Source organism: Kwoniella dendrophila, chromosome 5, assembly GCF_036810415.1.
Source record: "Kwoniella dendrophila CBS 6074 chromosome 5, complete sequence".
Lineage (NCBI taxonomy): Eukaryota > Fungi > Basidiomycota > Tremellomycetes > Tremellales > Cryptococcaceae > Kwoniella > Kwoniella dendrophila.
The window spans coordinates 1,371,812-1,384,579 of record NC_089480.1 but is presented as its reverse complement, the minus strand read 5'-3'; the positions used below and the strand labels follow the sequence as shown (position 1 = coordinate 1,384,579).

The window sequence follows — 12,768 nt, the reverse complement described above, 5'->3', positions numbered from 1 at the left end:
CTAAGGTCATTCGAACAGGGAGACCATAACAAAAATGCTGCATCGACGTCCGGGTCCAGCTGGACCTTCCTCACCGTATTCAAGTAGTTCTCCCTCACAATCAGGATCAAATTCATCAAGACCTGGAATACCGAATATTAACAAAGCATATACACCATTACGTAGACAATCAGCTAATCTATATCCCAATTCAAACAATAATAATGGAGGAGCAGCTAAATATACTATTCCACAAGCATCACCACTTAATTTAGGTGGGTCAACTTCCTCATATACAGGAGGAGGAGGGTTAAATTCGCCTACTTTGGATCTTAACGATTATGGTTATGGGTCAAATACATATGGTAGTGGAGGTAGCGGTAATGTCAGTCTTGGTGAAGATTGGAAAAGCGGTACATATATAGGGAAAAGGATAAGAGAGATCATTGAACATATAGGACTGGGATTGAAAGATGCGTTGAGGTTAGAAAGGAGTTGGGATTTAGTTTGGAGGTCAGTCGAGTTTTATCAATTTGTTGTTCTCTCAAACAACAGCCTTCTCGAGAGTCAAGTAATCTTTAGCTTACCCACCTTTCACTGAATAATCCAATAGTGATAGAGAATTAAGAACATTGGTATTGAAATCTACGTGAGTATGATCTTATATCTTATCTAGCCAAAGAAAGGCAATCTAAACAATCCAAATGCTAATTTTTGACTTTCACCACATTATTACAGAATGATCAACCTATTATCCCTCTTATCTTTATCATTAGGATCATTGATATTTTCACCCATTTTCGTACATCCAATATCTGAATTGATGGAAAATAAAACTAAAAAAATGGGAATGTGGTATAATCTATTATTGAGTTGGCCAGTTTTTATAGTTTGTTTTTGGATAAACGTAAGTCTTACCCATTCCTTTCATATTGTTATACTTGATCTATTTACTGTGTAATGAATTGATTTTGAGCTTAACATGCTTAGGCTTCTTGGGGTCCATCAATATCGAAAAGAGCTCAATCAATCTTACATCCTTCGTAAGTCAAGTTAATTTCCCAACAAAACAAACCGAGTTATCCCTTCTGATGTATTACTTTTAAATATGAGTTGAAGCTAACTATCAATCAAAACCTCACATATGCAGCCATCGATTTCAACCTTCTCCTACATCTACACCAACCACTTCATCATTTTCATCTTCTATACCAAAACCTGCTCCCTTCGCAAAAATATTTCAAGCTATAACGAGGATTCTGTTAATTAGTGATTTTACTCTAATATCAAGGTTGATAGGATTATTACCGATATTTGGTAAATGGGGTAGTCTCACTTATATGTGTGTGATTGATGCTTATTATTGTTTCGAGTGAGTATATCACCAATATAGTCATCAGAGAACCGTAAATTTTCATGTAAAAACACCGGCTGATGAATTTATAGATGGAATTTCACTTCGAAACAATGGCCTCTAGATTATAGGATCTCTTATATGCAAGATAGGACTGCTTACATGATAGGTTTCGGTTAGTCCTTTGAATCTACTGGCACTTCAGTTGTCCATGATCAGCTAACGAGGCACCTTTGAATCAGGCTTCCCGGCCACATTCTTGACTGCTTTCGGACCACCTCTAGTCAACATGGCTATATTCGCTTTGATCTATCCATTCGTGAGTAGTCCCTTTCGAGCTTTTGCAAACATCATACAGACTATCAAGCTAACTATGTAATATTGCATTCTAGTTCGTTCTACAAGCTATTCAATCTAAACCGCCTGCATCTACTTCTTCGTCTTCAGTCTTCATCCCTTCTACACCATCACCTCAAGCTTCATTACCTTCTTCTCCAATTGGAGGTGAAATGTCATTAAATGATTCATTTTTCGCCAATACAAGTAAACCCCCTTCAGGTCTTAGCAGAAATAAAAAGTTTGAATTGAAATTACCAATTTTCTGGTTAGCGAGTTATGCTTTACAAGGTTTAAAATGGTTAGAAGAAGCTGCATCAAGGGATAGAAGTGAAAGTAGAGTAAATTACAATAATTATAATAATAATAATATACTCAATGTGAATGGTTATGCTAATAATCTTAGCAACTCATCTTATGGGAGTCCGGGTATGAATGGGAATGGGTTAGGATTAAGAAATGTCCAGCAACTGAATAATAGTTTAGCAGAGAGGAAAGGTAAAAGGCTTCAATAAGATGCTTCAAAGGGGTTGAATATCGCTAGGGCCGATTCATCTGTTGTTCTAGAACGATAAGTGTAGAGTGTGCAGAATGTAGACATTGGTATTGATTGTTTCAGCCACCGCTTGGACTTCATCATCCAACTTAAGATGAAGTCCTCAGGGTTGTCAAGTCGTTTGTATGTATCCGTGCCATCACCAATAATTCAACTTGTTTACTCGAAAAACGAAATACATCAAATAATGTTAAATAAAAAAGACCAATCTCAATTTCTGAGCTTCTCCTTTCTCTCCCTTCAATAATCCCATTAGCTTGAATACCTCAACTGTTTTTAGCTGTACATAAATCAAGCTTTTACAAGCCAAACGGTACCGCGTCACTATGAAAGAACCGAATCATCGCACCAACAATGAAATCGAAAATAAGACTATAGCTGGTGTCAGGTCATCACATGATAGAGTAAGCTATTTTTCTCTCTCTCTCACCGCATTTGACACATTTTTTACTTCTTCAAGTTTGATCATACTCTGGATTAGGTTACTAATTAGTATAATCTGCCTTCGTTTTGTAGCAGCCCAACTATATGTCTACTACTGGTAAGTCCATAGAATCTGTATCATCTGCATCTGCATCTGCTATATCAAGCAATGTATGGACAATCATTAATATCCGACCTGATTTCCCTCTTTCGCAAAGCTTCACAACGTCAAAGACAACATGCACCTTTATCCAATATTCCTCAGCCTAAACATCAGAATAGTATAAAACGAAATACGCAGTTCCTGGTACATCCTACCAACAGCGCTGAATCATCCAAATTGACAAAATCATTATCTACCAAAAACACCATCAATCCCACCCAAACCGTTAATCAGCTTCGTGTCAAGTCGACTTCATCCGACACAAAGAAGAAGATTCCGGTCAAATCTGCAAATCAGCTTCATATTCCAGACGATATCATTCGTCTTATTGCCATCCTATGTGATTCAGCTACACGAGTCAAGCTCATGTCTACTTCGTCATCCGCTTATCATGTTATAGCGCCAATCTTGTATAAAGAAATAGAGATTAATGAGAAAAATGTAGAATCGTTATTTCTCGGTTTCCCTGGAAAGAGTAAAGCTAGATATAACAAGTCAAAAAATTTCGAGAAGCGAATGATGCAAGACGTTTATCTTCAAATACATGAAATCAAATCAAGTTCAACTCGATTACCTCAATGGCCAGATATCGCTCTTCTATCTGAAGATGAATATGATCTTGGTATCCCACCTCAATCAAGCTTTCCACGTACTGGTGCACGTCCACGTCAATTAACAATCTCGCCCTTTCCACCATATCACCCGAATAGAATAACAACTAAACGAAAACATGCTTTATTTCATCATACTCTGAATCTGAAAATCAACTGTAGAATACCCACTAGATTGTGCGAAAACCTTAGCGATTGGATACTGAAAAGAAAGAAAGAAATGAAGAGATCGGATGAATCACTCTCAACAGCCCTTTTCCCATATGTCGAGAATTTGATTATAACTGATGTAGCTGTTAAGCAATGGGCAGATAAACTCGATCGGATATGCCCAGCCGCGAATGACCGATTCCTAACAATCAGCTCTTCCGATACTATCAATGCCTTTACATGGCTTATAAAAAATATGGCAACCCCGAAGAACGTTTGTTTAACTATCCCAACATTGTCTGGAACCGACCGCGATCAATACTTGAAAGACCGCTCAGCTCCATTCTTTAGCGCTGGCGGTGATGGACTTCAAAATCTTGTTCAATCGGAATCACTACAACAACGAAGAACTGAGTACTTTGAGAATATGGTTGAAAATATTTGGCCATCCATCATAACATTCCTGAACTACGAGATCAATAAGAGATCGCTACGAAATCTTGTAATTCACAATTATCCTGTCAATCTTTCTATCAGATGTGTTTTTTATGAAACACCCAACAGAATATACTTCGTCCGCCGAAAAACTTCGGGCAATCGTGATTTTGGAGTTCAGCTTCGCGACCTGTTCAGTCAATTATATGAGAATCTGTACACAGATCGCTTCCAGTGGCCTACTCTACAATGTTTCTATCAAGGTTATGAAGAGGAAGAAGTGGAATTGTACTTGAAATCAATTCAAAATTCGCTCAATGATGCTGAAATCTTAATGTCTAGATGCAAATGGATCAACATGTTGGACAATGATCAACTCAACTGTCCATGTTGCGGTAAAATCGCAGAGTCTTATGATGGTGATGTGGAAGCAAGATTTTGCACGTAAAAAAGTAAAAGCGTAGTCAGTTAAAACAGATAGGTGGGACTGAAAGCAACGATGGCTTAATCGTATATAAATATATATATATATATAATATTATTGCATGAATATCCACCTCGTGGATATTTTGAGGATCGCAACAATCATGCATTGAACGGGATAATCGAGTTGGAGACGGTCAGGATGCAGAATCATTGAAGAAATAGACAAGATTTGCTAGTAATTCCATTTTATGCATCAAATATATTCCATTTGACAAGCCGTTCAAGACTGAGGTCCGATCACCAATAATCACTTAAATGGTTATCGTGCTTAAAGGTTGTGGTGCCGTTAAATGCCACATGGGGGTTACCTTGCCTATGACGTATGACGCGGTGCAACGTAACTGTAAGTGAAATTATTGATGGTAGATGGCCAGCTCGTCATAACCTTAACTGTTGAGGTTGCAGTTTTGCGCAATTCAAACAGTTGCTGTTATAAGTTGTATTTAGTTCTGTTATCCTTGTTTATCCATAAATTTTGAGCATTACACAAATTACTATAGAACATATATCCGTTCTGAAACAGAAGAACATAATCATCATGTCCACTCCAACACCAGAAGCTTCAGGCGTTAGACAACGAACAAACAAACTGGAGAAAGAAACTGAAACTGAGAATCCGTAAGTCTGCTTTTTCCGCAAGCTTTTATTTGTTAAACAGAATATCATATGAAAGCTGTATGCAGTATGGTATCTGATTGTAAAAAGGGGACTTGATAATTGACATACCTAGTTATGCGTTCATGATTTATATCAATCAGCTAATCTATATCCTTTCATTGTGTCTAATAGAGCTTCATTATCCTCAAATCCAGCCAAGAAAGTACCTAGAAATAAACCTCATGTCAAACCACCTTTTATTGATATGTCAATGAACAAGTTGTAAGTCTCGATTCATAAAGGCGTAACGAAATTTTACAATTCTTGGGTTAAGAAGAATTTCGTCCAGAACTTTCATTAATGACTCTTTACTGATAAGCGATTTCCCATAACATTTTACAGCTTGACGTACTTGGTATTATCGTTATTCCTAGTTTTAGGTTTCTATATTTGGAGATTTGTAGCTTGGGCACATCAAGTAGGAGGTTATTGGGCAGTTATAACAGGTAATCATAAAACTCCTGTATCAAATGCTGCAGCTTCAGCAGCAAGTGCAGCAAGTAGTGTGCACAGTGTTTCAAGTAAATCTGCTACTGCAAGTGTTGATCCTAAATCTATTGTCGTGAGTTGAACGATATTTTTCGAAACTCACTGCAATCAAATAAGGAAGCTAACCAACGCAATATATCTTATTTCATCTGCATAGCCCAAACCAAGTCCACCTTCATCAGGAAATCCAGAAGAAGATATCCAATCACAAATATACCACTTGGCTAATGCATTAGGTATCAAACCTGCTGAATTATCAGGTGCAATTAGACCTTTGATTGATCCTTCTGTACCTAATCCAGTAGAACAAGCAAAACATGAAGCTGAATTATTAAAAGCTGAAGTTGAAGCTAAAGCAAAAGAACATGAAGCTAAAGCTCAAGAAACTGAAGGTAGTGTTTTAGGTATTTTAGGTGAAGCTTTATTAGATTAAATCATTAGTCATGATCAGGAGAGGTAGAATGGCGGTCACAAAAAAGTAGAGAAGGCAAAGTAAGAAGGAAAACAGAATAGTTATAACGTTGATAGGAGAATGAAAAACCCATGAATAATATACCATTTCTATACTACTAGCAAATCGTATATCGTATAACGTATCATGCATAAAGGAATAAAAGTTATCAATTGATTCTATACATCACAAAATGAGCATCACAGAATGAAGGGTATATGTATATGTCGTTTGATATTTCGTTTAATCTAGCAGCCTCAATTAGAGAGCTAATCTGATTTTCCGCGAATGCTGGAATCCGATTGATCCATCTGAAATGATTATATACTTTTTCACAGACCAGTCTAAATGGTTTCTTCTCTCTACCCTTTTTAATCCATATACGATATGATCTGAGATCGACTATATGTAAAAAGCTCTTATTATACTCTCACCATTAAGACTTATTTTGATCCAGTCAAATCGGCTGGGAATCCAGAGAAATCTTGTTGATCAGTTATATTTTGACCTGATTTGGTATATGATATTCTCATTCTTAACCTTATTGAAGCCTTTTATGAGAGCCAAAAGCAGACGTGATATAAGCATATATGTTGATTACATTGGTTTAGAGTTTTTAAGTGAAAAGGACGCCACGAGGGAAAAGGAGAAATATCGTTAAAATATTCAAAAACTTACACCTGCAGGAGCATTAATTCTCATTTGTTGAGTTTCAGTTGAATTGCCAGACACTTCAGAGGATGACATAGCTTGCATTTGTAATTGTTGAGTCTGTTAAAATGGAAGAAACACGATAGTATGTTAGCGATATCCTTAAAATATTAAAGAGAAAGAAAGCTCAACTTACTTTAGGTACGGCAACTTGGAAATTGACATTTGAAATTATATCATTAGTTGAATTTTGGAACCTTGCTAAGATCTGTATCAAACCAGGTTGATTAGGTGAAACTTTTGGTGTTAAAGTGATTTTCAATCCATTCTTTTCATATGCTGTATAACTTTGTAATTGTGATTTAGCAGGTTGTTGTGGCTGGGATTGTTGCTGTTGTTGCATAGGGGCTGGTGAAGAAGATGATGAAGAAGGAGTGACTAAATCAAATAGTGATCCAGTATTACCAGAATTTGAATTAGACTGCGTTATTGGTGATGAAGCAGGGTTGGATGTAGATGGTATAGAAGGTGTTGAATCAAATAATGACATTATATCAGCTGCAGCTGATTTATTTGTATTTAGAGCGGCCCCATTCTGTTGATTCGTCGTTATACCCATAGAAGAGTCACCAGATCCAGTACCGAATATATCAGCTAATAAATCTTGTGTAGATGGACCAGATGAATTGGTAGGTAAGTTTCCATTTGTAGGTGAAGTCAAATCGTCACCAATCAGATCTACTACTGTGTCTTTATCTGTTCTTGTTGATCCAACAGGTTTTCTTTCGCTCACTGTATGAAAGGAATGTCAATTGAGTCAAGTCAGCAAAATCGTTGCATTATAGGATTGAAGGTGAAAGCTCAACACGGAGTATTGACATAGTAGATTGAAGGATTACGACACTTACCTGTACCCATCATGGTAGCTCTAATTTCGGGAGGAGGCATTCTTTCCAAAACACCTAATTTAACATCTTGTAAATTGAACAAAGAACTAAATTCGACTGATCTTTGTTGAATTTCTAATTCTAAATTTGATTGGGATTTATTCAAAATTTCTATTATTCTATCCTGTTGTGAATTCATAGATAATTCTGTAAACCTGACTGATAATTTTGACAATGCAGTTAAAACAAATTGTCTAATAAGTGTATTCGTATATGGTGATGATAAGACCAATTGTAATAAATCAATTATATCTGTGTCGGTCACCTAAATAAGAACGATGTATAAATTAGCGAACATACTTTCGCGATCAAGCATATGATGCAAGATTGCGAGCTGATATCACACTTACCTGCTTAACCTCTTCACCATCATCAATGGTACCACCTTGCAATAAAACATCACCAAATTCACCAATAATCCAAACAGCAGCCAAAGTTAAACTTTCTTGTGATAAATCGTTTGATAAAGCTGAATATAATCGTTGCGCAGTATAGAACTGTAGTTCCGGTGTATGACAAGTTAATCTAATGAAAGCTGCTAAGATTTCTTCCCGTACATAATCTCCGGCCTAAAAAGGGATTTAACGATCATTAATTAACGCTAATTTGTGTCAAGAGAGAGAAAACGAGCTTACCACTTTCAAGACTCTGAGAACAGTGTCAATTTGCCATCTTTTGTTAGGAGCAAACCTTTCAGCTGATAAACAAATTTGAGTTGTCATTCCTAATTTAAATTCATTATCTGCAACTTCTAAGAAACTCAATAATTCTCTTATCATAACTCTAACATTTGATTCATTCACTAAAGCATAGGATAATTCTAAAGCTCTTCTTCTGATTGATATATCACCATCACGTAAACAATCTAAAATTGTATTTCGATGTCTTTGTACTGCGTTTGTATCTATTGTGACTACTTTGTTCAATGTATTCAAAGCCACGTATCTTGGGAGTGAAGAATAATGTATCAGCTTCCATGTTGTATTTTATCAGATATCCAAATGGATGTGGCGAGATTCGCGAACTCTTTCTTGCTGCGCTCCCTCGGCATATAATGCAATGAGAAGACAGTTCTTACTCACCTGATATTATTATCTCTATTAGTCAAGAATTTACCCAAAATATTAATAGCCATGACTCTCAAACCTGAATCTGAACCTTGAATATCAATTTCTAAAACAGTTAAAACAGTTTCATATAAAATTGAATTTCCAACATTTTTAGTTGAATCTGTATTTGTTGCAACTTGAGCTAAAATATCATTCATGATTTCTGTTGAATTTTGATCACCTCTACCTAATAATCTTAATAATTTTAAAATTTTAACTTGTAAGAAAGGATCTGTTATTCCTAATACATCATGTTCAGCTGAATATCCTGTTGTAACTAAATTTTTTAAATGTTTAACTAATAATCCTGTAGCCTATTTTTCCCCATGACATATAAGTGGAGTTGATCAGCTTGGCTCAATAATATCATTGAAACAATGTTCGATTTCTCAGTAACTTTCACTTCCGAAATCATAACTTACCTTCCTAAATTCATCACAGACTTTTTCATCTAATTCACACATTTCTGTTATTAATGTTATACCAGCTAATAACACACCATGATTTCTATCTTGTAACAATGATTTAGCTTTTGATACGAAATGGTCCATTAAATCTGGTACACGTCTGATTATTCTTAACGCGCACAATGCGGCCTATTCAAATCAGGAGTCATTCAGTGTGATTTTATTAGCTTAGCGATCAAATGGTAAGAAGAAAGTTGGAACATACCTTCTTTCTTATATAAGTATTACTACTTCCTAATAACTTTTCAATTTCATTTGCTAAATCTCTAGACATTTCTTCTGAAGATATATTCGCGAACGTGCAAAGAGCTAATCCGACAGCATACATGTTGGAGTGATTCATATCGCTAAAGAAAACGATAAAGCCATTAACGTAAATATCAAGACAAGCATATTGTGTATGCACCACGGAACGTTGATATACTAGAACAGATTCCTCGACAGTCAGATCAGTCACTCACTTTTTAAGCGAATTAGTCACCAATGTCAAGACTTCTTGGTTCTCATCCAACAACAACATAATACCTAAATAACCTAATCGTTTATCGGCAAATCTAGGTGAAGCAACCAATTTTAGACATTCTATTTGACCAAAATGTGCTGGGTACCCCAGCATATGAATATATAAAAGTTTCGCTATATTGTTGTATCTTGTGAATGAGTCTTCTTCCTTGAAGGACGTCTACCAAGTTTATTTAGATTAGCGATATATATTCCACTATAACAACGACCTTTACTCACTCTTACGGCTGCCGATTCCTTCTGAATAACAGCTCTCTCATCTGCTAGAGTCTAAGAGATAGTTCAATCAGTATTTCATAACGGAAATATACATCATTCCCCCATTTACCTACCTTACATGACCTTATAGCCTTGATCAACGCTGAATATTATGGTAGATCAGCTATTCGTCCAATTCAGTTCGACAAGGAAGAAACAGCTTACCTTTCAAATTATAATGCCCGCTCATCCTGTTACCTTAAAATGGAATCTAATTGACGGGCTTCTGTGTATTATATATACGCAAGTTGAACTGGATATATGACTCGAGCAAATGAAGATTATAGATATTGTAAGAGTTGTCATGTATTGTTCGTGCTGTTTAACAACCTCCAACCTACTCCACGCGACTGAAAGCTTAAACTCGAGCGGAATCAAATTTACCATCGATTGGTAGTTAGTGGCAGTCTGATCTATGGGAAGATAAACAAATGCGTCATAGCAGATCACCTATAAATTTCACTGTTGAGGAGACAGACTTTGGCTCAAATGTTGACATTTTGACATCCTTGTTCATCTCATATCATAATAATTGTGTTGTGTGGAAGGATATTAAACAGTACAAGAAGGATAAAGATACAAGATGTCACCTCTTAATATATTCTTGACAACTTGGAATACAGGATTACAAGGTTCAAAAGCACAATCACAAGATTTAACAAGTTGGTTATTACCTGTGTTAAAGAATACAGAAGGTAATGATATACCGGATATATATGCTATAGGAGTACAGGAATTATTACCTGTACATTTAGCTCGTAAGTGATTATTCGAGCGGCAGTCAGGGGTGGAATGGGGGCATACTACTCTATCCAAGCGGTAGCTAGGGGTGGGATGGGGGCAGATTAGACTGGGAAGGGTGGGTGGTGGGCCTATACCACTTCGGCAGCTAGGGGTGGGATGGGGGCATATTAGTATTGGATAGGGTGGGAGGTGGGACGGTTCGCTTTGACACAAAATATAGGTGCTAGCCATACTGACAATTCACTTGACCATAGTCGCCGGATTATCAAGACCAGTCTTGTCAATCTTAACAGAACGTATACAATCATTATTATCTTCTCATGCAACTTCATTATCATCTGAAAAGAAACCCGAAACATATAAATTAGTATCTAGAGTATCGCATGTTGGTGTAGCATTATGGATATTTGCAAGAGAAAATACAATGAATGGTAGACTAGGTAAACCGTTAAGTACAAGTTTAGGTTTATGGTATGGTGGTATGGGAAATAAATCTGCTGTTGGAATTAGATTACCTATCAAGAGATTCGATGATGGTGGATGGGAAGTTTTAACGTGAGTTAATGACTCCTTCTTCCAATTTAGATTTAATCACTTTTATATTGGCAGTGAACTAACGATCATCGCTTTCTCTTGTTATTCTTTGATTTGATTTTCAGCTTTGTTAATACTCATTTAGAAGCACATGATAAAAACATAGCTAGAAGAAATAAACAATATGAAAATATATTATCTTCTTTAGTATTTCAACCTTCTGATCCATTAGCGGAACCATATCAAATATTTGATTCTTCACATATTTTCATAATGGGTGATTTGAATTACCGATTATCAAAAAGACCTTTATCAAATCAATTGATAGATGGTAAAGAGAATGATGATATTTTAAAATTGGAAAAAGATAGATTTGAAATGGTTGATTTAGATACATTGAGAAAAGAACAAAGAGAAGGTAGAGTTTTTGGTGGTTTAAGAGAAGGTGATTTAACTAGATTCGCTCCTACATATAAAAGAGTAGTAGGTCAAGTTGAAGGTTATAGCAAGTAAGTTAAGGTAATCCTAGGTTCTTTATTTGAACGTTTCGAGCTGATACAAAATCATGTTACCTCAGAAAACGTATACCAGGTTGGACAGATAGAATATTATTTGCATCCTATACTGATCCACCTCATCTATTCTCACCTCAAGAATATTTAACACCAACTATACCTTCAGGTGAAATTAGTGACAATACCACTAAAATAATACATTTTTCAAGTACACCTGAATTAACTATATCAGATCATAAACCTGTTCATGCAATTTTATTGTTACCTTCACCTTCACCTTCTTTAAGTACAAACGCAACAAGTCCACATTTATCACCCAAATTACCAAATTCACCTTCACCACATAAACCTCGACCTAAACCTACATCTAAAGAAGTGCTATTAGCGTGGAAGCTATTAGGTATGTTCTTAGATAGATTAATAGGTTACCCATGGACTATAATTATTTTACTTGGTGGAGGAAATGAAAAGACTGGTCTGGGTGTATCAGCTTTCTTAGCTATGATATGGGGTGTTTGGTGGTCCGGTGTGTGGTCAGCTTAGATATGATTGATATATATGTATATATGTATATATGTATATATGTATATATGTATATATGTATATATAGTCCTTCCATGCATATGTTGTATACACTTGGTACTCTTTCCTGTGCATGTAGAGTAGAATGATATGTATTATTATACCACATCTTGGCATAAAAAGACTCCGGGTGATTACATGATGATGAAGTTATATGGCCGGTAGAATTCAACGGATATTGCCGAAGAGTATGTCATAAACGTCGCCTAAATCTCTAGGTTTAAATCAGTCCGGTGACCACCTGAATGAAGTACTATATATATACTGTGCTAGGTGTACAGTACATTGCTAATAGGTAACTATTCATTGCTTGTTGCCATCGTCTTGAAGGCGTTGTTGTATACATATA

General features: G+C 36.0%; 5 protein-coding genes across 5 annotated transcripts; 4 read left to right on the top strand and 1 right to left on the bottom strand.

Annotated features, from left to right (window-relative positions):
• Window positions 1-34: 34 nt before the first annotated feature.
• L201_004359 (uncharacterized protein) lies at window positions 35-2,184 on the top strand (the record flags this gene model as incomplete). The annotated part of the gene is made up of 8 exons (XM_066220101.1): window positions 35-492; window positions 593-628; window positions 718-886; window positions 970-1,022; window positions 1,130-1,351; window positions 1,426-1,508; window positions 1,576-1,652; window positions 1,726-2,184. The coding sequence occupies 8 exons, from the start codon at window positions 35-37 to the stop codon at window positions 2,182-2,184; spliced, it is 1,557 nt and encodes a 518-aa protein (XP_066076198.1).
• A 367-nt stretch (window positions 2,185-2,551) lies between these two features.
• On the top strand, window positions 2,552-4,455 carry L201_004358 (uncharacterized protein; the record flags this gene model as incomplete). The annotated part of the gene is made up of 3 exons (XM_066220100.1): window positions 2,552-2,629; window positions 2,742-2,766; window positions 2,867-4,455. The coding sequence occupies 3 exons, from the start codon at window positions 2,552-2,554 to the stop codon at window positions 4,453-4,455; spliced, it is 1,692 nt and encodes a 563-aa protein (XP_066076197.1).
• Window positions 4,456-5,031: 576 nt separating this feature from the next.
• L201_004357 (uncharacterized protein) lies at window positions 5,032-6,072 on the top strand (the record flags this gene model as incomplete). Its single annotated transcript, XM_066220099.1, has 4 exons — window positions 5,032-5,111; window positions 5,283-5,372; window positions 5,493-5,712; window positions 5,797-6,072. The coding sequence occupies 4 exons, from the start codon at window positions 5,032-5,034 to the stop codon at window positions 6,070-6,072; spliced, it is 666 nt and encodes a 221-aa protein (XP_066076196.1).
• Window positions 6,073-6,533: 461 nt separating this feature from the next.
• L201_004356 (uncharacterized protein) lies at window positions 6,534-10,234 on the bottom strand (the record flags this gene model as incomplete). The annotated part of the gene is made up of 13 exons (XM_066220098.1): window positions 6,534-6,641; window positions 6,769-6,861; window positions 6,938-7,533; window positions 7,650-7,953; window positions 8,039-8,257; window positions 8,324-8,633; window positions 8,771-9,111; window positions 9,220-9,393; window positions 9,470-9,611; window positions 9,726-9,946; window positions 10,006-10,056; window positions 10,119-10,147; window positions 10,210-10,234. The coding sequence occupies 13 exons, from the start codon at window positions 10,232-10,234 to the stop codon at window positions 6,534-6,536; spliced, it is 2,613 nt and encodes an 870-aa protein (XP_066076195.1).
• Window positions 10,235-10,627: 393 nt separating this feature from the next.
• Window positions 10,628-12,380, top strand: L201_004355 (uncharacterized protein; the record flags this gene model as incomplete). Its single annotated transcript, XM_066220097.1, has 4 exons — window positions 10,628-10,802; window positions 11,043-11,343; window positions 11,448-11,831; window positions 11,900-12,380. The coding sequence occupies 4 exons, from the start codon at window positions 10,628-10,630 to the stop codon at window positions 12,378-12,380; spliced, it is 1,341 nt and encodes a 446-aa protein (XP_066076194.1).
• Window positions 12,381-12,768: the final 388 nt, after the last annotated feature.